At 41.0% G+C, this 26,016-nt stretch overlaps 2 protein-coding genes across 4 annotated transcripts in view; one reads left to right on the top strand and one right to left on the bottom strand.

Annotated features, from left to right (window-relative positions):
* Positions 1-20,573, bottom strand: part of SH2D4B (SH2 domain containing 4B) — a 172,798-nt gene extending 152,225 nt beyond the window's left edge. Inside the window, exon 1 of the mRNA XM_048857591.2 lies at positions 20,508-20,573. The gene's annotated coding sequence lies outside the window, so the exon portion shown is untranslated. The remainder of the gene's footprint in view (positions 1-20,507) is intronic.
* LOC125639841 (rap1 GTPase-GDP dissociation stimulator 1-like) overlaps positions 788-26,016 on the top strand; it is a 53,763-nt gene continuing 28,534 nt past the window's right edge. Inside the window, exons 1-5 of one of the 3 annotated variants that reach the window (XM_048857588.2) lie at positions 788-1,118; positions 18,164-18,268; positions 22,428-22,550; positions 22,710-22,835; positions 25,857-25,985. In XM_048857588.2, coding sequence (XP_048713545.2) covers positions 1,115-1,118; positions 18,164-18,268; positions 22,428-22,550; positions 22,710-22,835; positions 25,857-25,985 — 487 coding nt within the window. In that variant the 5' untranslated portion in view covers positions 788-1,114. The remainder of the gene's footprint in view (positions 1,119-18,163; positions 18,269-22,427; positions 22,551-22,709; positions 22,836-25,856; positions 25,986-26,016) is intronic. The other 2 variants (XM_048857587.2, XM_048857589.2) reach the window with 2 other exon arrangements.

Below are 26,016 nucleotides of genomic sequence, written 5' to 3'. Positions count from 1 at the left end.
GGCAGCACTGGGGTCAGCTGCACTGGCTGCTGCAGAAGTCACAGAGGTCCCGGAAAGTCATGGAATCCATGACTTCCGTGACCTATGTGACAGACTCGCAGCCTTAAGTATCAGTAACAAACTTTATTGAGCATTGTGCTGCTATAACCAACGCTACCATTTAATGCCTGCTGGGTGGTACCACACATGGCAGCTCAATCTACTTTCTGGTATAATCTTTAGAGTATTAATAGCCATAGAGTTTTTTCCCTTAAATGCATACTAAGCCACAGCGCAGGGTTTGTAACTGGTTATAACTGTCCCCAGTGAGCCAAATTTCACTTCATTTGTTCGGCTGTTAGATACTTGACGCACAAAATAAAATAGGACTGGTTGAAAAATGCAGAATAAAAGTGAATTTTTGAAACTCTTAGTTGAAAAATAGCAACATTTTTTCTTGCAAAACAATTCAGAAAATGTACTAGCAAAAAAAAAAACAACAAACCACAGTCTGAACAGGGCAGTTTCAGGTTTTGACAAGATGTTTGTGAAAAAATATACAACTTTTTGTAGGATGAATATGAAGAGTAAACTATGATCAACTGAGTTCAAACGCTTAGGACCAGGCTTTTGAAAGAACACAGCACACAATGGCTCTAAATAAACTCGCCAGATTTTCAAGAATGCTCAATACTGAGTAATTTCTGGGTGCTGAGCACTTTTTAAAACCGTCAGTGTTAAGGTACCAGGTGGGATCTGGGCTCTTTTGAAAACCTGGCCCTTATTTAGCTCAATTGTCACACCCTTAAATGAGAGCAGAAGCAGATTCAACAGAAATTTAAGTTCCTAAAGGTTCTCTGCTGGCATAGTAATTACTGTGTTTCCATTTCTGTTAATGACATCTAAGAACTGGAAACACAAGCAGCGGTGGGGGATTAAGTAATTAGGGAGTATTAGATGCATTTGAAGATCAGGGTCATAGAAAAAGAGGAGAGACAGAAAACTGTGGGCTGCTTGTCTGCCTGACAGCTATAAAATATTCTCCTTATCCTCAGCTTGGAAGCTATAAAGGACAGAGCTTCACGCTACAGATCGGCTATTCTTTTTTGTCCCAGTTTGGAGAGCTGTGCTTTTTATGGGTGAGTAAAGCTTATGCTAAATATAGATAGAAATTATATTTAATACATGATGTTTAATTTTCTTCCTCACATAGGTATTGCAAAAATGTTTGGGATTTCTTATAAATATAAGATTGCCTTAGGATCATTTAATTATGGAGGTTGATATTCTGGTACATGCATTACTAAAGTGACCTGAAATCTTTTGTGTCACATATCAAACAGTCTGAGAATAAAAACAGTCCCAAAAGAATGCAAACAATAAGGTGTATTTGAATATTAACAAGCTGTAAGAAAGCATCAAATTCTAATTTCATACAGACCCACCAATTCACACCAATTTGTAAGAACAAAATAAAATGCAGCACAGCAGTTTGAGGAGGGAGGTTAATTGTTTCATTGCCCATTGGATGCACAGGACAAGATACATTGTAGCTTGTATATTTATGGATCTAGATACCACCCAGGGGGAGAGAGGGAAGTGCTGAATTTAAATGGTTTGGTCTTAAGTGTGGGTTAACAGGTTTCAGCAACTGGCTAGGTAAAGGAGGAGGGTAAAGCCTAACTTTGAATTGCCCTATTTTGTGAAAAGGGTCACATTTATAGTAGAGTTAAAACATATTTGAGATTTAAATTCTGCTCTTTGAATGATCACCAAAAAATACCAGCAAGGGCAAATCAAATATTAAAGGCAAGATTTCTGTCACCCTAAATCAGATTATAGTAACTTACTTTTCAATTAAACTTAATGACATCACTGGGACTAATCTCTGAGTAAACATGAGTAAATGTGAAAGAAGCTGTCCCTAAATGGATTATGACAACTGAGCAGCTGTGTGGAACAATTACCTTAATAAATAAATAATAGAACAAAGTAATTTAAAAATAAAGTACAAGCTCTTCCCCTGTAGCATTCAGAGCATTGCACGCACACACACATTAAAATACAATTAAACCGTATAAGAGCCAGATATATTTATTATTATGTATTATTATTCTATCCTATGTAGGGTAAACCAGTATAATACAAGCTTCTTTGCACTTGGCTCTAGCCTAAAGGGTAAATGCTAGAGATGGTTGAATTAGAGCTTTTTTTTTATTTATGCATTCGTCATCAATCAGTCCCATTTTCTGTATTCAGTGAATATTTCAAAAGAATAAGCTACAGATTATGGGTTGCTGGCAAAGTGTTCACTTCTGCTCTTTTGTAACTGCTAATCAGTGTGAAATAGGTCACATGACATTATTTCTGGTCCCTGGTTAGATTAATGAAACTTTGAACAGCAGAATAGCAAATGGAAAAGAACACCCTACTTCAGGTATAGATTTGTGACTGTTTCTTTCAAAAAAAAAATTCATTCGTTTGAAACAGTTTCATACTCATATTTTTCAGCAATATTGCAACCTAATCTAGATGCTGGCAATTCTTTACATGTGTGGCTCTCAGTTTTCACAGTATCTGACCATATACTGGTTACTTCTTCAACAGCATTACACTAACACACCAATACTACAGGGAAATCCCAAAGCTGCTGCCTTTGATTTGAGCTTTTTTCAGAGATTTGGGGGGGAGGGGGAGAGAGGGTCAGATGTGCTTTATAGATTGGAGTCAGCAAAGCTTGTTGTTGCCTGTGCCTGAGGGAATGTCGGCTCCCCTGAAGTCAATAAAGTTACACTGACTTACAGTAGCTGAGAATCTGGCCAATTGGATTCAAACATGTGTGGTTTTGAGTGACCCTGAGCATCCTCAATTCCAATTGAATGTGAGGGTGCTCAGCACCTTGCAGGACCCAGGGCCAGATTAAGTTACAGGGAATTTAGGCCACTTTACTCTTGAGTGACAGCATCCACATCTAGTTGGTTAATGTACTTTAAATTATTTTCATTGACTTAACACCTTTTAGTTGATTCACCTCAGCTGTCCTACATGTCCCCATTTAGACAAGCCCAAAGGTTTGTGTAACTAAAACTTGACAAGGACCCAGGGCCAGCAGCCCCTCAATCTGCTGGTCATCATATGATTTATTTTTTTTAACTGGGTTATTTTTCTTTCATCGTATTCACGGATAGAACTTGAAAGACTTTCACTGACCGACTCTTTTCTGTGCTGATCAAAGTTGTCTTCATCTTCTTTAAATATAGTTCCTGTGGCTTACTCAATGGTGATTAAAACAATGTTTTTAAGATACTTTTATGTTGCATTACCACTTTTCTGCTTAGATACCCTAATGTCCAAGACACATGTTCTATATTTATTTAGACCCTTTAATAATACATAAGAATCCATTCATCCAGAACGCAGTCCAGCAAAATCATAAGCATGTGCCTAACTTTAACCATGTGGGCAGTCCCATTGATTTCAGTGCTTTGCTAGAAGAGCAAATGTAGAATGGCCCCAATCACTATTATATTTGGATTGAAAATACATTGGGTCAAATCCTACTCCTGCTTATTACTGATGTAAACCTGAAGACACTCCATTCATTTGAACAAAGACAGCATCTTCCTGGTACCCTGGACCTGCCCAGAAATGCAGATATTACAATAAAATATCCTCACATGTCAAAAAGTGGACTGTCAACTCTGTCGACAGTGGATGCCTATTCATAGTTCCTCCGGCTTTACATTGGTGTAAATAAGAGCAGAATTTAGCAGCATGGTTCTCATCTAGATGGATCTCAAAATACTTTACAAACCACATACAGAGCAGAATCCTTTTGTCAAGCATGGAAATGTGAGTGATTATGAGACTTTTACAGCAGTCAGAAACACAACTGTTTAGGAAAGGTGTGTGATTATAATAGGGTCACAGTCCCTTTCCTGTATTATACTAAGTGCCCCTTTATGCCAAATGGCAAAGGAAACACCCTGCTCTCTCGTCACAATATTAGCAAAACAGTGCCTTGTAAGCTATCATATGCAAACTGGTGACACGCTGGTCATGAGTATCATTGTGTAATTATATATACAGGTTACGTATAAAGAGTTATGCTGGAAATAGGTTATGGAGGCAATTGATAAACAAGCCTGCCCCAGACAAAGGAATGTAGCTTTACCTGTCTGCATGGATCAAGCTAATGGGTGGCTAAGGAAAACAGAAGTACATTTGTATCTAAGGTTGATAAAGAGATCAAGCCAAATCGAGAAAGCAAATTGACCTGAGGATGAAGGGCTATAAAAAAGGAAGAAAGGGGACTCCGTTATCTGTTTCTTAGGGGACAAAGGGAACAGCTCTCTTTGATTCTGGGAGAAGTGGATCCTCCTAACTGAGGGGCTGGAGATGCTGATGACTTGATGTTAGTGAGGAAGGTGCTTAGCCAAAGATTATGGCTCGCTGAAGTTAAGTTTTAGACTCTAGAAAGCATGTTATTTTTGGTTTGTTTGTAATCATTCCTGTCTTTCTCTTCCTAAGTATCACTTAGTATTACTTAAATCTATGTCCTTTTAAAATAAACTTGTGCTTAGTTTTACTATAAATTATCTCCGTGCTGAGTATTAAAGTAAAATGTTTGAGTGAGTGAGGGCCCACAAGGTGGTGTCTGCTGCCTCCAAAGAGACAATGCACGCTTGGTTAATTTTCTGTGAGCGTCACAGTGGGAGGGACTGGACACTGCAGAGAGATAGAAGCCTCTGGAGAACTTGGGATTCACTGAATGTTAGCGGCAAGGCAAGGTTTAAGATTCTGCCAATCTAAGGCATTTGCTGGTGAGACAGACTGGTGTGGCAGGGAGCTGTCACACAGCTTAAGCTCCAGCAAAGCACTCTTGTGGAGGCAGACAGGTAACACCATGGCTTATGGTTCTGGGCTCCCTAAGGAGAGTGTCACAGGGACCCACACAAGTAATTTAAAATGTAACCATCCTATGAGTAAATATCCACTACTGTCAGAAGAGGTAGCCCACATCTGAAAAGGGAAGGTATTTCACTGTAAGAGCTGCATTTCCGGCAATGTCAGAGAATCTCTCCAATACTCCTTTGTTTGACCTGTTAATGGAAATAAATATTTTGCATACCTGAAGTTTCATATTCTACCTAAACTATTTTATCATTCTTGAGTCACTTCAATTTTTTTAAAAAATGCCTGTGTTTATGATTTTAAAAAAGGAAAAAAATGTAGACCAAAAATACCCAATATCCTGTAGAAACAAAGAAGGCCAGACAGTTGAATTTCTCACAGTATTGTATGAGCTTAAAGACAGCCCTTTTGTAGAGATTCATATTAGTCTGTCTCCAGGCTCTAACAGCTAGAGAAATCACAGATGTAGAAAGGCTAGTAGATTATCCTGTCCTACCATCAGTTTACCAGTGTAGGACTTGTTCACAGTCAGGTTTTGGAGGCACTGTCAGTAAGACATACAGAAATGGACCTTGTCCAAACACTCAGACAAAAGGAAAGGTGAATAATGCCATATCAGAGCACTGAGGGAGAGTATGGGTCAAAGCAGAACCTTTGCCACTCCATTCCCCAACCCCCAATTATCTGATCTGCTTTGTTCACATAAAATGGAAACCACCTTGACCTGAAGAAAGTGTAAGGAATGTAGTTTTCTCCCTAGTTAGAAGTCTTTTAATTTTTGTTAGGGAAACAGAGAAACCGAAAGACCTGTCCCAGCAGGCAAAAGCATTTTCAGTCATTTTAATTGTTAGTCCTTGTTTCTTCTCTCTAATATGTATCAGTCAGCAGGGCAGGCAGTTGAGTTGATGTGTAATGCCAAAACAGTACACAAATCATCAGTCAAAAGACACTCTCTGAGAAGGGCAGTACCATCATCCGTCAAAGATGTTTAGCTGTATCATTTATCTCACTTACAGAGAGGGGCCAGAGTCTCAAAATTAACTCCCTCAGTTTTGGGCACTGACACTAAATGTTCAGATAAACCCACTGAACAGGGAGGTCTGGGTCACAAAGTTTAGATCTGGATTTGGATCTGAATCTGAGTTTAAAAACTACAGGAAAGTTCCGTTTTGTACTGTACTGTAGTCGGTTTCTTTAGGGAGAAGGTTGAGTGGCTCACATCTGTCCAGGCTGGAGGCAGAACCAGTGAAATACTATTTTTGTGGACCCTAAAGAAATTGGGGATTTTCCTATATTTTTGTTATCAACACATGAGATGTTTAAAAGAACATTTAGAATCTTTAGGCCTTTGGGCCATTAGACTTCAAGCATTTCTAAATAGCTCAGGTTTGGGGGGGAAAAAGTTCAATAGTGTCTTTAACAATTCGGTATGGAGCGGTCAAATTTTGTGACTCTACCAGTCACCCTCAAATCTCCAAACACCCAATAGTCAAACTTCATCTAAACATCAGAAGTTAATTGCTTGTACTTGTACCTTCCTTGACAGATTGTCAGAAGCTGCTTGTTTGACTTCACCCGCAAATAAAAACAAAACTGCAATTAGTCAGCTTGGATCCCCCCCTTACAATTACAGGCAGAGAGCAAGTTTTAGGGCAGGCATCCTTGCTCCAATTCCTTAGCTTAGTTGTCTCTAGTCAACTGCTCTCTTGGGGCGGGGAGATGGGAGAATTCAAAGAGAACTCAGTGTATCCTAGTGATTCCCAGCAAAACAGATTGGTCTGTAGGGGACTGCTCTAGCTGGAGTAATTTAGAGCAGCCCCAGTCAGGCAGAGGATCTGGTGAGTGGAAAAGTAGCCTAGATGCATCTTTCATCCTATACACATGTACACAGGTCATACCCAAAACCTTGCAGGGCTCATTTGGCCACAAGGCTGCAAATTAGGGATCCCTCTCTCCAAGATAGCACAATAAATTGTGCATTTTTTGGCAAGGCATTTTTAAAAAGTTAACTAGCCTCCATGTTTATGGGAGTGAAAGGGAGAGCACAGTCATTCTTTTAAATGCCTTCCACACAGAAACAATAGTCACTCTTCAGAAAAACAAATAACCTTCTCCCACATCTATTTGTTAACATGGGTAATGCAGGGAGTAGCAAGAATTTGCTTGGTTGGTACAATCCTGAATATTTACTTCTATTTGAAATTCTTTATGGCTACAGGCTAGGCAGGAGTAACCTACAACACTGTCCAAAGAAACTACAAAAAAGTAAGGTCTGCTGAGAAATTGTTAATTCTGTCCCTGTAAACTTTTGGATACTAGCTTTAAATCCCTTCCAAAGTGCTTTTTAATCTGCTGATACAGTTTTAGAATTCTCGTTACCCTTGAGTTCAACGACAGCACAAGACATATAGTCTAACATGGATGTAAGTGGCTTTTCACAGAGACTGAGATAATGGTTTATCTGACTTGAGACAATTTTCCGGTTACGGGCTTAAAAGTCTGAAAGAGATGGCAAATCTGTTCCTCCTTTACTGTATTTTATGCTCCAAGGTAAGACACTTGTACTAGAAACAACATAAGTCAGCCAATCCTGAGACATTGTCATGCCTTTGCAAAGATGAACTATAATCAATCATTCACTAAAGGCTAGCTCCTAATACCTTTATGCATGTTATGTAGCACCTTATGCCACAAGTAGAGTCTCCCTGCAGTCAATGGCGCAGATTCTGCAATCCTTGATTTCAGTTAGACTGTTCAGAGTAATACATTATTTCTCATGTGCAAGGTTAGGCTATTTGGCCTCGTGTTTTAGTTAGTTATTGACACATGCCAGTCACCAATATTTGTTCATATCTGATTTTTATCCCTCTGTTTCATTACCAAACAAATACCTGATCTTTCTCCTAGGGGAGGAGGACTGGAGCCTTACATTTCTTCCACTGAGTATGCAGGCAGGTTTGTGGTAGAGTTACTCATGAGAGTTGAAGAGGGAAAAATACTATGAGAAAACAAAAGCTTATAACAAGCTGCATGGCTTTTGAAGATGTATACGAGACTAAAACAAGACTTGTCAAATTGTTTTTGATTGTGCCCACAGAAAGACCCTACAGCTATTTTTCCAGCATTATGAACTTACCATGTGCTTTCTTAACCTGAAGCAGAATTTCTAGCATAGCATGAGCATAGACTCCCATCTACTATACACTATGCTCTTTAGATTACCTAGAGAGCATTCATATTCCTGGTTTTAGAAAACACTTCTCAAAAATTAAAGATTAGCAGATGAAGGCTTTAGTTAAGTGCAGGGGTGCACAAACTACATCCCACATCCAGCCCCTCAGGGCTTTGGATCCGGCCTACGGGATTGCCACTCTCAGAAGTGGCCAGTACCATGTCCCTGCAGCCTGGGGGGAGGGGGGGAAGGGCTCCCTGCATTGCCCTTGCCTCCAGGCACCACCTCCCGGAGCTCCCATTGGCCAGGAATGGGGAACCACAGCCAATGGGAGCTTCGGGGGAGGTACCTGGAGGCTTGGCAAGGGCAGCACGCGGAGCCCTGTGCCCTCCCTCCCCCAGCAGCTGCGGAGGGACGTGGTGCCGGTTGCTTCCCGGAGCAGTGCAGCATGGGGCCAGGGCAGGCAGGCAGGGAGCCTGCCCTGGCCCCGGTGTATGCTGCTGCCGCCCCAGAGCCTCTTTTTTAGGTAAGCAGTGCCAGGCTAGAGCCTGAACCCCTCCTGCACCCCAACCCCCTGCCCTGGCTCTGAATACAATTTTCCCCACCCAGATGTGGCCCTCAACCCAAAAAGTTTGCCCACCGCTGGTTTAGTGTATAAAATTGCTGAGGAAGAGGGAAAGGATCAGGTTTAAAAAAAAAACTAGACCTAAATTGGGGTCGTCCATTGAAATGAATGGGGCTATGCTGATTTACACCAGGTGAAGATCTGCCACATTTAAAAAAAAAAAAGGCAAATAACAGAGCAAGAAATGGTTTCCTGTATCTCCCAACATTTAAGAACTAGGTTCTGTTTCCTCTGCTAGAATTTGAGATCATTGGATGAAGCTAAAGCTAGACTAATTCAGATTAGAAATCAGGCACATTTTGATGAGGGTAATTAACCATTGGAACAACTTAGTGATGTGGTGGATTCTCCCTCAACCGAAGTCTTTAAAGCAAGATTTTGATGCCTTTCTAAAAGAAACATTACAGCTAAGACCGAACCTATGGGCTTGATGCAGGAACCAACTTGATTTAACTCTATGGCCTTTGTTATGCAGGAGGCTAGATTCTGTGACGATAATGGTCATGTCTGACATTCAAATTTATTAATCTACAGCCATCATTTTTTCCCCCCTGTGTTCCTTGTAGTGCAGCTGCTGCCACCATTCAGATGATCGTGAAGCGCCACATAACACACACTAACATTGTGTAGCTCCTTGTACCTGTTCTACTGGTTAGACCCCACAGGGGTGAGCCTGCTACTGCAGCTGTACTGATGGTTGTGACCCTTTAGCTTAGTCACAGGCTTTCCAAAGTCCACTCCCTGCAGATTAACCATGCCCCTGGGTGGGTCATCAGCTTTCTCCCTCACAGCCCATTTCACGCACCCTGCCCCAGCTCAGTCACAGCTGAACTGACAGAACAGATTTCCGTTGATAAACGCTATCTGGACTGAAACATTCCGTAGGAATGCACTGATTCCATCCAACCTTTGACAGAAGCCAGGCGGGCTGTCTAACCAGCCTGCTTTCCTGGCAGCTCCCTAATAGCCTAGGCACTGAAACAGATTGCCCTGTTTTGCCAGAAATTCTGCAATGTCGACCTTGGATTGCAATGTGGAACTTCCTTTTACCATACAGCTTAAGGCATAACCTGTATTTGTGCCATTGTGATCTGCTCTCAATGAAAGGGTTGAGGTGACTTTTTTTCTTTTTTTTTTCTTTGGCCACATAACTCCAGTTTAGGCTCAAACAAAGGAAGATGAGTAGGATCAGTCCTACACTGATTACACTCAAGCTCTAGTAAATAGCAAACAATTTGGGGGTCGGGGGAAGATGGATAGCAGCATCTAAAGGAGCATATTTAAAAAAAAAAAGATATTTGAAAGGTTTTTTTTTTTCTTCAAGTCAGTCTTTCTTGAACATAGCTTTTATTCTACCACTTCTTATTCTCTTATGGAATTAAAATAACCGCTATAACACAATGGATTTTAACCAAATGGAATATTTTCAAGGACTGAGTGTCATTGTCCATATGGTGTTACTTTGACTGATCTAGTCCCTAGAGGAATAACAGAGCACCTGGATTTTTAATTACCAGGCTACATGAATAGCCCAGGATAATGCTGATTCTGTTGCATGCTAGTTTTAAAACAACCTCCTTTGAGTTTTCTGCCTTTTCACTTTCAAATATTAGAGATTTAGTTTGGAATTTCTTAAGATAGCTAAGATATCATTGCCATGATTAGAGATGAAACAGATTGTCTTATGGGGTTGGGAATCTTTAAAAGGGAGAATCCTAGGAGGCACCAGACCATTCACTCTGACCCCAATCTGCCTCAATATTTTTGTCAGCATTTATAACCCTGCCTGTTAGCTACATTTTAAGAAACGTAACCTAAAGACTGCACAACTATCAGGGTGGTTGTTGTGGCATTTCTTAAAGCTGCATTCTGGAATCCTTTAACTCAAATGAAATCCCTTTAAAATATATAATTCTGTTACTTTCATGTGCATAGCCCTACAGAAAGGGAGATAGCTTCACTAAGTTCTTTCAGTAAGTTAGAAGAAATGGTTCTTCTTATCCACTTCCCTATTCCAGGGGTTCTTGCTGTATTTGCACCACTAAGCAGTGCTATAATTTCACAAGTTGCTTTGCTTTGACACTTCCCCTGTTGGTTATGTCTGTGTTGTCCTTTGCATGTGGTTTTGGGGAAAGTTAAGTGCTCAGACAAAAGCACAATAGGTCTTTTAATTATAAAACCTCTCCAATACAGATCAATGCCTACAGTGTGTTACTCAGGATAAATAAGGACATTGAACAGAAATAAATTGATCAAATAAATCCTTTTGGGAATCTGGCCCTTTTTAATAGCACAGCAATTACTATAAAACACCAAAGTATAATATTTTCACAGCCAAACCTGCCCGGGGGGGGGGGGGCGAAGAGATGTGCAGGGGCTGGTAGGGGGCAGCATGCTGAGAGAAGCAGAGCATTTGATCACGTAGATCCCTGCTTAGGGAGCCTATAAAGGCAGCCAGCCAATGGCACAGAGCTGGAAGCAGGGGAGTTTTAGTAGGAGTTTCTAAGGGGAGTTTGCAGGAGGGAGTGCATGTGTGCCTTCTCTTTGACAGGAGGGAAGGTTATGACTGCTATATAGACAGCAGTGGTAGTTGTGACAGGTTGGGTCACAGAAAGCCCCTTGGAACTGCCACCTGATTTGCTGAGACTACCTCTGAGCCCGTTTTTTCTGGCAGCTTGGGGCTTCAGTACCCTGTCTTGTTGAGCCAGACACACTAGCCTGCTGCAAACACAGACCCAGGTCTGAACCACATCCCGCAAAAGCTGCAGGCTTAACTGAAAACAGCTTAAGAAGTGCTTCTGTCTCCAGCACCAGGATACCCAATTCGCAGTGGGGTCCAAACCCCAAACAAATCCGTTTTGCTCTGTATAAAGCTTACACAGGGTAAACTCATAAATTGCTTGCCCTCTATAACACACAGAGAGAGATGTACAGCTGTTTGCTACCCCAAGTATTAATTACTTGCTCTGGGTTAATTAATAAGCAAAATGATTTTATTAAGTATAACAAGTAGGATTTAAGTGGTTCCAAGTAATAACAGACAGAACAAAGTAAATTACCAAGCAAAATAAAACAAAAACATAAAAGTCAAAGCCTAACACAGTAGGAAACTAAATGCAGCTAACTCTCACCCTCAGAGATGTTCCAATAAGCTTCTTGCACAGACTAAACTCCTTCCCAGTCTGGGCCCAATCCTTTCCCTGGTACAGTCCTGTTCTGCTCAGGTGGTAGCTAGGGGATTTCTCATGACTGCAGCCTCCTTTGTTCCCCTTATATGGCTTTGGCACAAGGGAGGAATCTTTTCTCTCTAGGTCCCCACCCCTCTTTCTAAATGTTAAACCAGGTTAAAGATGGATTCCAGTACCAGGTGACAGTCACATGTCCTGTGAGACCCCAAACCTTCATTCTTCCCAGCCTGACTCACAGGATAGCTTGCAAGTAAACAGAACCACCTTCAGTCAATTGTCCTAGTTGATGGGAGCCATCAAGATTCTAAACCACCATTAATGGCCCACCCTTGGCATAATTACAATAGTACCTCAGTTATATTTTTATACTTCTAGTTTCAGATACATTTATACAAATAGGATGAACACACTCAAATTATAAGCTTTGTAATGATACCTTACAAGAGACCTTTTGCATGAAGCATATTCCAGTTACATTATATTCACACTTATTAGCATATTTTCATAAAATCATATGGAGTGCAATGTCACAGTAGTGACCCAGGGAATGGAGAAGACAATGAAGATCTTCAGATGTGGAAGGTGGCATGTACATTATCTTGGAGCAGGTATCTGAGAAGTGCTTCATTTGTATGAAATGCTGCCTGATAGATCTGATGGAAGAGAAGATCTAAGGTTTGGAGATGTAGATAGAAACTATGGTTGAGTTTTGAAGGGATTCGAGCAGATGATGGAGGCATGGCAAGAAGTGATTGAATGGAAAACTCAAGATGTGCAGATGCAAGCTGGACTGGAGAACTGGGAGGGGAGACTGCTGGATAAGGAAAGTGGAAGCATGAGACTGAGAACTAGCCAGAAGAAAGGACGAGCTAGTGAAGGAGAGCTCAGGAACAGGTTTGCTGAGTTGGAAAATGAATCGCAGGCAATAACGGAAGGTGGGAGAGCAAGGAAGAAGAGAGGAGCAGCTAGTCCTACAAGAAGAGACAGAAAATCAATGGAGATTGTAGATGAGAACAAAAGACAAGATGGCTTGCAGTCAAAAAACAGACCGGGGAAGGCTGAGAATTGCACCAACACCAGGAAGAGGCAGATTCTCATGACTGGGGACTCCCTACTAAGGCCTGTCATCGGAGCAGATCCAGAGAACAGAAGGGAGTGCTGTTTACCAGGAGCTAAGATACAGGATGTGGACCTGAGGCTGAAAAGGACCCCAATGGGAGCTGGAAAGAGTCCACTGATGTTCCTTCATGATACTGCTAGATTCTCCTGTATTACATCAAGGGAGACTATGCAAAGCTGGGGAAGACGCTTAAAAAAATAGAGGCCGAGGTGATCTTCAGTGGGAATCTACTTGTCCCTAGAGGAGGACAACGAAGGCTAGACAGATTATTATGATCAACAGATGGCTCAGGCAATGGCACTAGAAGGAGGGCTTTGTGATGTTAGACCACTGGAAAGCATTCACGGGAGAGGACTGTTGTCATGGGATGGACTCTACCTGAATAGGGAGGGAAATTGGCACAACTGATTTAAAAGAGCTTTAAACTAGAAATCTGCAAGTCTCCCAACCATCTCCACCAATTTCCATGCCCGAGTCTAATTTTGAGGGGAAGGGAAATCAAGTGAGCGGAATAGAAGGTAGGAGAATTGATGTCAAGAGGAAAGGTAGCACCAGCACCAATGATACTAACAGCCAGGCAAGCAGTACTGGCAGTGGAATGACTGTACCAAATCAGGCAAGGAATTGAGGTGAAGCCAAGCACAAACAACTTAGATGCCTATACACCAATGCAAGGAGACAAGGATATGGAAGTACAAATTACTACATCCGAGGTGGAAGTCAAACCCAAACAGCTTAATGGGACCAAATCAGGGGGCCTGGATAATCATCCAAGAATATTAAATGAACTGGCACACAAAATTGCAAGTCCCATAGCAAGGATTTTTAATCTGTAAAGTAATGGGAGAATTTCTAATGTAGTACCTATTTTTAAGAGAGGGGAAAAAAACAATCCAGGAAACTACAGGCCCATTAGTTTGACCTCAATTGTATTCAAGGTCTTGGAAGAAATTTTGAAAGAGAAACTAGTTAAGGACATAGAGGCAAATGGTAATTGAGATAAAATACAACATTGTACAAAGGTGCCAGACCAACATGATCACTTTAAAAAAAAAACGGTTATCTTATTAATTAAATAGGAAATGCAGTAGATCAAATCTACCTGGGTTTCAGTAAGGCATTTGATACATTTCCACATGGGAATTTATTAGTTAAATTGGAGAAGATGGTGATTCATAGGAGAATTAAAAAGGTGGATAAGAAACTGGTTAAAAGGGAAATTAATTCATAGAATCGTAGGCCTGGAAGGGACATCCATAGCAATTTGTTTCAATGCTGAACTACCCTGACAGTTAGGAAGCTTTTCCTAATGTCCAACCTAAACCTCCCTTGCTGCAATTTAAGTCATTGCCTTTTTGTTGTAGTATGTCTACTTTAAATGGACACAAATCGGGAACAGTAACATACAAAAGCCAGTAGGAGAACACTTCAATCTCCCTGGACATTCTATAACAGATTTAAAAGTAGCCATATTACAACCAAAAAAACCTTCTAAAACATACTTCAAAGAACTGCAGAACTAAAATTCATTTGCAAATTAACACCATTAATTTGGTCTTTAATAGGGACTGGGAGTGGCTGGCTCACTACAAAAGCCACTTTCCCTCTCTTGGTATTGACTCCTCCCCCTCAATTATTGGGAGGGGAACCACATCCAACCTGATTTGAATTGGCCCTGTCAGCACTGGTTCTCCATTTGTAAGGTAACTCCCTTTTCTTCAAGTGTCAGTATAATAATGTTTGCATCTGTAATTTTCTCTCCGTGCATCTGAAGAAGTGGGCTTTTTACCCACAAAAGCTTATGTCCAAATAAACGTTAGCCTTTAAGGTGCCACCGGACTCCTCATTGTTTTTGCGGATACAGACTAAGACAGCTACCCCTCTGAAAGTTGGGAGTATTGCCAATACAGTAGGACAGGAATATCATACAGGAAGATCTGGAGGACCTAGAAAACTGGAGTAATTAAAAATGGGATGAAATTAAATAGTGCAAAGTGGTGGTTAGTCCCTAAGTGCATAAGAATTTTTGCTATAAGCAACTGAAAGTGACAGAGGAGGAGAAAGACCTGGGTGTATTGGCTGATCACAGGTTGACCATGAATTGCCACTGTGATGCAGCCGTGAAAAAGGTTAATGAAATCCTAAAATGCATCAAGTGAGGAATTTCCAGTAGAAATAGGGAAATGTTATTGACATTACACAAGGCACTGGTGAGTGTTTATCTGGTATACTGTGTGCTATTCTGAACCCTCATGTTAAGAAAGGTTAATTCAAACTGGAACAGGTGCAGGTACTTGGATGATCAGAGGAATGGAAAATCTGCCTTATGCGAGGAGACTCAAGGAGCTTCACTTGTTAGTCTAAATATCTTGAAATTAGATGAAGGTTTCTAACCATCAGAGGAATGGAGTTCTGGAACAGCCTTCCAAGGAAAGCAGTGAGGGCAAAAAACCTTACTGGTTTCAAGACTGAATTTGATAAGTTTATGGCGAGGATGGTATGATTGCCTACAATGGCGTGTGGCCCATCTGTAACTGCTGGTAGCAAAAATCTCCAGTGGCCAGAAATGGCACACTGTAGTAACTCAGAGACCTACCTATCTAGAGAATTCTTTCCCAGATATCTGGCTGATGGGTCCTGCTGACATGTTCTGGGTTCAACTGATCACCATAGTTGGGGTTGGGAAGGAATTTTCCCCCCAGGCCAGATTTGCAGAGGCCCTGGGGTTTTTTGCCTTCCTCTACAGTATTATGCCTGGCTCACTTGTTGTTTTAAACTAAAGTCACGGATTCTCTGTAACTTGAAGTCTTCACACCATTATTTGAGGACTTCAGTAACTGAGCCAGAGGTTAGGGGGTCTATTACGGGTGGGGGAGGGGGGGAGGTTCTGTGGCCTGTAACGTGCAGGAAGTCACACTAGAAGATCACAATGGTCCCTTCTAGCCTTAAAGTCCGAGTCTAATTGCTTTTTTCCATTTCAACCAAAAACAACTTTTGCCCCATAGGCAATAATAACCTTCAATATTGCTCCACTCCCTTTAAAAACAAACAGCACAAGACACCAGTGATTTTGCTGGAGAAAAACAGCTCCCGCACAGTATGCACACCAGCATTTAGAAAAACTCGCCTCACTTAATCGACATACCCAGAGAGAGAAAATAGCAAAAATGTCACGAGCGTCACTACAACACCAAAAATGGGAATGATGAATTATCACTACTAGGAAAATGCAAAAAATTTTCTGGGGTGAGTCTTTGCAAGTGTTTTTATGGAAAAACAAACTTCTTAGTGACCAGTTTGTGGAGTAAAAATTGTTTTATTGCAGCTGCGACAACAAAGGCTCAGCACACTTCAATGTAATTTCTGTAGTCTACATCCCACGAACTCAGGCCATAAATCATCAAACACCACACCAACATGACTGGGAGTGGTATACATTCGTTGTGGGTTACTGGAAATATAGATCAGAGTAATCACTCACACTTAAAGAAGCTTGAATGATTTTCTTAAAAGTACAGATCCTTGTTTCAAAATCTTCTCTTCCCCATCACTGTTCATCCAAAACCAAATATAACATACTCCCCTCCCCCCCCCAAAAAAAAGTCTAAAAATGTGTGCGTCCTCTTTAATCCCTTCTAGGAATGGGCAACACCTGAGCTACTTGTTATTGGTTCTGCCAAATTTCCTCAGATGCATGAACGTTTTATTAAACTGAAACCATGAGTGAATTGGTCAGGGTCTCATTTTATTCTACTAACAAAGGTCATGTCTGCAGAGGAGGAAGAGGTGCTTGGGGGGGGGAAAGACAGTTCTGATGTTTTGCCCCTCTGTCTAGTCATTTTTCTTTCTCAGCACTTTTCAAAGTACTTTTTATTTAAAAAAAAAACACAGTACAGTGGGGCAAATTTGTGTGTGTGTGTGTGTATGTGTATATATATATATATATATATATATATAGCTGCATATCTATGCAAAGCAGTATTTTCTTGTATACTTGACCTTGGTAAACTGTACTCCTGTGCAACTGCTAGTTGTGGCCCTAGCTGATACGGGAATTCTGAACTCAAGTAAGACAAAAGGAGCTCACTAATTAATATGTCTGTAATACCAGTTGGGATTCCCTCAGACCTTTTCCACTCAACTGATCCAGAACATGTCGCCAGTTCTCTGGGATCCAACAATTCAGTTCAGTTCCAGCTCATCGCTCAGGTTACTTGATTAGCCAAAAGAAAAGGAGGACCTGTGGCACCTTAGACTAACAAATGTGTTTGAGCATCAGCTTTTGTGAGCTACAGCTCACTTCATCGGATGCATGCAGTAGAAAATACAATGGGGAGATTTTATATACACAGAGAACATGAAACAATGGGTGTTACCATACACACACTGCAATGAGAGAGAGCAGGTAAGGTAAGCTATTACCAGCAGGAGAGAGGAAAAAACCTTTTGTAGTGATAATCAAGGTGGGCCATTGCCAGCAGTTCACAAAAACATGTGAGGAACAGTGGGGGAGGGGGAAGAGAATAAATATGGGGAAATAGTTTTACTTTGGGAGTGGATGTGTCGTTACAGTCTTTATTCAAGCCTAAGTTAATTGTGTCCAGTTTGCAAATTAGCCAAGTAACAGCTCTATGCCCACACTTGGCAGGCCCAGACACTGGGGATTTAGGTATAGTTGATACTACAATTCCAAATCATATCACAGACTACACAGTTTATGTACACTTTTCCTACCTACTAACATCTATACTACTTGAATGTAATTGGTTTGGACACTGTATTGGTCCTTACATGCTCCATCACTTATGTTCTCACCTTATCTACACTTCACTTATCAGTTCAGTGTGTTCTGGCTTATCTTGGCGAGCCCAGAAATATTCTCTTCAGCACACAGCTTGTCACACTCTTGTTTACAGTCTAACCTTACCTTCAAAGGTTAGGCAAGCTTACTAATGCCCAGCAAGATCTATGCCTACACTACCAAGAGTGCCTTTCCACCTCAGACATTTCATAGAAATTCCGTTATCTGAGATCTGGGACAAAGATAGATTTGGGCCACTCTTTTCGATGCAATATGTCTTCTTGTGACTGTGCTTAAGAGTGCCTAGACCCTTCATGAAATGGCGTCATGGAGATCTGTTAAAATCTGTTTCCTCTTTAAACAGAGTCCCTAAATCAACACCTGGAATGTCTCAAAATCTTTGGAGATGAAACTGAAGGTCAGATCCTTGAAAGTTTAAATGGGATTCTTCTGGCTCTGGCCGAAGACAGTTAAGTATCAATCCGAACCATTTTTCATTGCCTAGCCACACCAGCAGACTTCCTGAGGACTTGTTACCTATCATGACTATATCTATTAGATAAAGAGATCACTCCTAAAATCCCTGTTTGCTGCTGTTTTAGGGAGTGGGAAGTTTCTGCTGCAAACAGGCTAACTGATTAATTTGTCCTACTCTACCAGGCGAGTGCTTTAAGGCAGCAATATTAAAAACAATATCCAGCTCCTAACTAATGGGCCCATAAATTCCTAACCCTTCATGGTTTCTACACCAGCATAACCCCATGGAGCTCCAGCAGATGGGTTTCTAGGGGGTTCCAAGGGCATTGTGTGGGGAGATATTTGAGGGCTGCTGCTGAGATCTGTCAATGGAGGGGATGATCCAGCCTTGATTATTTAGCTTCAGTGGAAATTTCCTATTAGTCCTCAAAAGGTACTTGAGACTAACGAATTGCAAGCCAGTTGCTTGAACTGAAGTTCTTTATTGGAAGACTGACAACTGTAGAACCTTAAGAGTAAATCAGAGCTGGGAGGGTTTAAGCAGAAGAGAAATAATTGGGATAGCCTTAAAACAAACTACATTCCCTCCTAGGCTGAGATTTACAAAAGGGAATTATATCTGCCGATTCCAAACTATAGCCATTAGCTACAGTGTAGTTAAGATGATATGAAGAGACTTGTATTGAAGCTGCTGGCCTGTTCCCTGTTCCATTTAAATCAATCATTTGAGCAATGTAAAACTCTGGGAGTCTCTAAGTCTGACTGAGCAGACAAATATACTGTTCAAAAAAATCTGAAGGGGCAAAGAAACTCCAGGTTTAATTTCTTACCTAAAATATGCCTGAATCCTAAAATCATCTTTTGGTGACTTTCCCCAATAGATTACAACTAACATATGATAAAGTACTGGTCTAAGTTATACATTTAGAGAAGAATTAAAATACTGGACTGTGATTAAAGGTTTATGGCTAGAAAACTAACTGCAGCCTTAATAAATCTGAAGTCTACACTCATTGGGACTTATTTTAATAAAGAAGTCATACAAATTTCTTCTTCTACAAGCTGATACACTAATAGTGACATAGTATCTACTTTTCACTTAGGAAGCACTGCATTCAACTTTACAAAGTTGGAAGTTCTGTTACTACTGTAACAAACTTCAGTCTACAGTTTGATCACATTGTACACTTCCATTCTGTTCCTCATTGTCCATGGTATGTGGTTGGTCATTTGTCAAGTTATTTTTGCTCCCTGATTGGATTTGTGAATTCACTTAAACAGGAAAATGAACAAATTTCTGCTAGGAATTTTCATATGAATAAACATGTGCTAAAATTCTAGAAATAGTTTGGATTTGTGACCATCTTCAGGAATAAACCATGCTTATCCAAATAATCACAAAATGAATATTACAGTAGAACTTCAGAGTTACATACACTGGAGTTATGAACTAACCAGTCAGTCACAAACCTCATTTGGAACTGGAAGAACACAATCAGGCAGCAGCAAAGACCAAATTCCCCCCCCCCTCCCCCAACATACAGTACTGTGTTAAATGTAAATTACTAAAAAAAAGCACTTTTTCTTCTGGATAGCAAAGTTTCAAAGCTGTATTTAAGTCCATGTTCAGTTGTAATGTTTTGTTCAGAGTTATGAACATTTCAGGGTTATGAACCATTGCCATTCAAGGTGTTTAACTTTGAGGTCTACAAATCAAACATGCCACTTTTATTCACAAACAATTTGCAAATCACACCATCTACTCACCCCCACTTTTCAGGCTCCTCCCCCCCCCCCAAGAAAAGATGAGGAGACAGAAAAGATGAAAACACTAGGCTGTTGCAGATAGGAGGAATGTTACAAAAGCCAACCTAATTTCAAGCTGCCTTTCTACTGGACATCAGGGAAATGCTGTTCTTTCATTATTATCAAGGGGTCAGCTCACACTCATTCACCATGGGTTTAAATATTAAAGCTGCAGACAGTGACAGTCATCTGTACCATACAGGCTAGATCTCGCTTTCCATTCTCTGAAGCATTGTCAGCCTATTAGTGTTTCCAGAGGATGCTGTGTAGAAAGGTCTGGCAGTCCCAACCTATCCCCAGAGCCCTTTGCTTCTCCCAAGTATGTTGCTTGCAAAAATAAAATAAAATAAAACCATGCACCTTTGAAGATTCAGTAAATAGGCCTGTCTGGGGCCTAATTTCTTATTACTTGCAGCTTCACTTACTTTTTGCTGAGGTGGTGGTGGGTTGGTTTTACCTGTCAGCATTTGCTCAGCACTATTGCCTCTCCTTCAGAGCTCGGGGATTTATTCAGTTGCCATGGCAATGTGGCCTGCATTTGAAGGTTAGGCTCTGTGCAATACACTTGCATTTGACAGCCCTAGAAAGAAACCCACTAATCATATTTTCAGAACTTTATCCTACCTCCTCATTTAATTTATTTCAGACATTGACCCCTGAGGAACCTCAAGAATAAATGTTTCAAGTAGATTTCAACTATTCTTGTACCCTCTCCCCCACCTGCAGAGGGGATGACATAAGAGCTCTTATGCCTACTCGGTGGCATGCAAGGATCCCTCTGTCCTGGAGTGGATCTTGCCCAGTACTGCCAGACATCTTCCTTACTTGTCCACAAGTAAAAGGACTGGACTCATCGCTGTTAGTAATGCACGAGAGATTTTTCTCGGTGATTTTTCTGCATAACAAAGATTTGCATAATCTGGCACAGGTGGTATTTTCTGCACACTGGGCACAGGACTGGAAAAAATAGAATGTCATACTTAAGGATTCAGTATATTAGAACAGTATTGCTGGGGAAGCTTGCACCTGTCAGCACAGGCATGTACTTTGGCACCAAATTCCTCAATCAAAAATATTATGCAAATGCTGATTGCAGCTCAATATTTAAAGTTGTGCTGAGTTTTGTACACAAACCTCTTGTAATCTTATTCTTAATCTAAGAAGGAAATCTTGTTAGCTGTGTTCGCAGTAATATTTAGCTTGTTATTTGCAACTTTTTACAAACATGTTAGTTTTACTTATTATAGTGTATGTAGTTTAGTTACAGAGTTTCATTAGAAGAAATTGTGTTTTTAGAAAACATATCCAAAAAAACCCTCAGATTACATGTTTCTGGATACTGAGGAAAAGAAACAAGTAAATCACTTTAGATTTTTAAAGCAACAGTAGGAAGTCTCTTAAGAGTAAAAGAGTTGAATCACAAACACCATGATAGTGATATGCCTGTCATCACAGAGCTAAGAGCAGCTGTGTTACATTGTAGTTCAAGCAAAGTAATATGTTTAGAAATGCCTAGCATGATTTCAGTCTTTAAATGTCACTTGTGTATGATAATGGCCTATTTACCTGGGTTGGGGTTTGTTTGTTTGTAAAAGCAGGTAGTAATAAATAAACTTTAAAAAAAATCTACGTACAACATGGAATTATTCCAGGATAGCATATGAAGGAAGTTGTCTTTTCATGATGGAAGGTATGTGTGACCGACTAGAGAATAAGGCAACCTATTACACTAGGAAAAATTATGACCAGGTGTAGTCCCACTTTTTCCTATTGAAGTTTTAGCCTCCTTTCAGCCTGTGTCAAAGCATAAAAAGACTATCAGCCAGTACTCAAGCAGGAAAGAGTAGCATTTCTTACAGCTCTTTGTCAAAAGACCAGCCTTCCCCCTCCCACCACTCTCCCAGCTGACGCCAGCCGGTGTTTGTTTATATATCCATCCTTCAGAAGACTCAGTGGCCTGATGACAATTAGACTTGATGAGACAGCAGGAATTCCTATTGTGGGGTAGCTGTATGATGACAGTCCTAATTGCTAGGAGCAGCTGCTGGGTGACAGGCCAGATACCATCCACAGTTCATTTCTCAGTCGGCGAAGATGGAAATGTTTCCCTCTAAGGTCTGACACACAAGGCCCCTTCAGCAAGGTTCTTAAGCACTTACCTGATTTTGAACAAATTAGTAGTCCCAGTGACTGCATATGCTTAAAGTTAGGCAGGCGCTTAAGTACCTTGCTGAATCAGGACCTTGATTCCAACACTGCCTAGACCTCTGCAGAAACCATGAAGGCAGATACAGTGAATAAAGCAAATTCATTGCCATTACTGTTAACACTCTCTATCATTGCAGAGCAAAGATCCTCCAGCCTACTCACAAACAGTGGGATTTTCCCAACTTTAGCTCAAATTCTCAAAGGCAATCCAAGCTGTACAGTAAAGGCAGCCCAGGTGATTGCAGAGATAGCAAAGAATGGTACGTAAAGTGTTCCTATAAATGTTAAATCCATTATTCCTGTTTACTTTCAATCCACTTATCTGTTCTATGGATGCTAATTATTGGCCTTGCAGTTGATGTATTGGTTTTATTTCAATAAGGCAAGGTTCTAGCAGCTTCTCTCCTCTGTCTGTGTAGAGGAAATGAAGAAGCCATGTATCGAAGCAGGTTTGGTTCTAGCTTTGGTACCTCTGCTGGAGAGCACGGACCAAGAGACGTTGCTTCATGCTGGGAGGGCCATTGGCCGCATCTGCTATGAAAACAGTAAGTACTCAATTTGCTGAAGGAGTGCTGTACATTCTGGCTACAGTAGTAAGGGTGTCTTTTTTAAAAAAAACACATGGGCTTTCTACTTAGACTGAGGTTAACATTCTTTATATGTAGTGCTATACACCCTTGGTGCTAGTTCAGTTTCCAATTGCTTCTACAATAGCCATACCAGCAAACGCAGCATGGTTTTGACAACAAGGAGACTATAAGGGGTTAGATTCACTTTTGAATAACTTTTATTCATTGTAATTACAGTAAGTTAATACCAACCCCCCAGCCAAATCATTTAAATAGCTTTCACTTAAGAACAGCATGCTTTATTAAACTGCTTCTTACTAAATTGCAATTTGTATTACAATAGTGCCTAGAGACCCCAACTAAGATCAGGGCCCCATTCTGCTAAGCATTGTATATGTAAACAAGAGATACTTCCTGCCCCAAAGAGGTTAGACAAATAGACAAGACAAAGGGAAGAAGGGAAACTGAGATAACTGACTTGATATAGATCGCACAGGAAATCAGTAGCAAGAACTCAGGTCTTCTGATTCCCAGTCCATTGCTTTGCCTACTGTGCTGCACTGCCTCTCATGGTAACAGTTTATAAAAGCAGTGCTCTTTCACTGTTAGGAAAATTTGCCATAGGGAAAAATCTGGGCATATATTGTGGCATCAGGGGTTTATTTTGATGAAACCCCAATCAGAATGCAACATGTTGGGAATTAAAATATTGTAGGTAATAAGGCAGATTGGGTGCTTCAGGTGTGGAATAGCTACAATTATCTGAGTCTGTCAGAAATCCCATAAATAAGAGGGAAAATAAACTGTGTATATTTAGAACCAGATTCCCACCTCTTGTAAACTGATGCCGCTCCATTGACTTCAGTGGAGCTATGCTGACATATACCAGCTGAGGATCTGGCTTCTAAGACCTAAAAACACTGTACCGAGCTAGGTGCTAAAGTGCTGTTATATGTCCTGAGACTCTTTGGCACTGGAACAACACAGATTACCTCTCTATCTGAAAGATAACAGCTGTTAAAGCAATATGAAAGCATAATGTGGTCTTCCTTCAATAGAACATACTGTAATGGTACATGTTTAGAACCTTTATCTTTCCATAAAGACATCTTCTCAGAAACAACCACAATTATTCTAGAATGCAAAGAGCTAAGTTTTGGCAGAGTCACAAACTGCACGTAAGATACAGGGTTGCACTGCCCCAGGAGCACACCTGGATCTAGACTATGAATCAGTCACAGTATGGTTGCTAGTTCTCATCCTGCTCCAGTGGGTAAAGTAATCTGCACCACCTCTACATCTGATGCTCCAGGTCATTTTTACTGACTGAGGCACTAAGGGATCTACCTAAGATTCTGCCTATTCCCCCTCCCATATACCTACATGAGGGCCAGGCATACATTTTTAACAGTGCAGGTAATTATCCGTTAGGACAATTTACCAAGGTATGATGGGGTGTGACTCACCATGACAGTGCTGCCTTCTTGCAGTCTTGGAGATGAGCTCTTTAGGGCGGTACACCCTCTCCCTAGGGTGCCTTGCCCACAGTCACATCTGCTCTCTGACCCATGTCTCTCCAGGTACTGTGGCATCCTCTTCATGACATGGCCAGAGGGCTGTGTCATGAAACCATCTGTGCTCCCCACTTTTGTGGGTTAGTACTGCAGTCCAACTGTCCAGCCATTTCCAGTGCAAGGACCCAGGCCTACCCACTACTCCAGGTCCCAGCCTAGGTACCCTGTTGATGATAGCCACATTGTGTGTCTCCTTAACTCCCCTATGACTGCTATGCTTCCTTCAGCCTCTTTCCCTTGGTGCCCCAGCACCTCACCTCAGGGCCTTCAGACACTGCTCTCTATCCAAAGTACTAGCCTTCCTCTTGCTAGGAGCACAAACTTCCCTCCTTGAGCTCTAGGCAGCTACTAACTCTGCGCTGCTCTGCAGCTTTTCTTATATAAGCTGCTCCTCACAACCTCTTATTGGCTGCTTCCCTGTGCAGCCTCCCTACATGCCAATGTGGGGCAGATACCCCATCACACAAGAGTTGTGGTGGATTCTACAGCACTGACCATTTTAAATTGAAGATTGGATGTTTTGCTACAAGATGCTCTAGGAATTATTTTGAGGATGTTCTACAGCCTGTGTTATACAGAAGCTCAGACATTCTATAATGGTCTGGAGGAGTTTGTTCTGAATCTTGTGCTGCTACAGACTTCCCTACCTGCACCACACTTTAGGGCTATTGACACTACCTGCAATGAGGTAAGCATTCAATTTAATGATTCCTTAAAGCACTGCAAAACCTCATTTTAGTCGTCTCCTATGTTAGGCTGTTGTATCATCTCTGACATGCTCATTCCCACTACAATTGCCTTAACACCTCTTGTATAATGGCTTACCTGCTCAGCTCCCAAAAAACAGTTTTACCATGAGGGTAGATTTTAGGGATGCAGGTTTGGTCTTTAGAGTAGCAGCCGTGTTAATCTGTATCTGCAAAAAGAACAGGAGTACTCCACAAGTACTCCTGTTAGTTTTGGTCTTGTAATTTCACAGCAGGATTCTTGACCCCAATTCTTTGTTCCGTCCACATCCAGAACTTCTATTTGGATCTATATTAACCTGAATTTGCAAGGTAAAACTTAGTTTGGAAGGATAATGGAGTCAAGATCATGTGATAGAAGGCCAGAATGGATGGACTAGTGTGATCAAAGTTTGATCTCCCTGAATTAATTCCTGTTTAACTAGAGCATTTAAAAATAATTAAAATCTTAAATTTATTATTTCCAGTGATAGATTATCCACCACAACCCAAATTGTTCCTATGGTTAACTACCTTCAGTTAAAATTTGTACCTTATTTCTAGTCTGTATCTTGTAGCAACGTTTTGTTTTAACTCTTACTTTAGGGATGCCTCCTCCATGCCCTAGTTAGTATAACAATGGATTAATCCAAGATGAAATTCCTGTTGCCTTTCATTTCTATGCGTTTGATTTCCAGGTGACCTTCAGGAGCAGCTGGTGAAGGCAGGAGTGATCACATCACTGGTCAGGATATTAACTGATTACCCAGACAGTGAGCCACTTGTCCGTGTCAACCTGTTGGCTTTATGCAACCTTGCAAGCCTAGGTGGGTATTAAAACATTCCCAGATTTGCAAC

Source organism: Caretta caretta, chromosome 7 (genome assembly GCF_965140235.1).
Source record: "Caretta caretta isolate rCarCar2 chromosome 7, rCarCar1.hap1, whole genome shotgun sequence".
NCBI classification, from domain to species: Eukaryota; Metazoa; Chordata; order Testudines; family Cheloniidae; genus Caretta; species Caretta caretta.
Note: the sequence above shows the minus strand (reverse complement) of the source record. Positions and strands in the feature narration are given on the sequence as shown.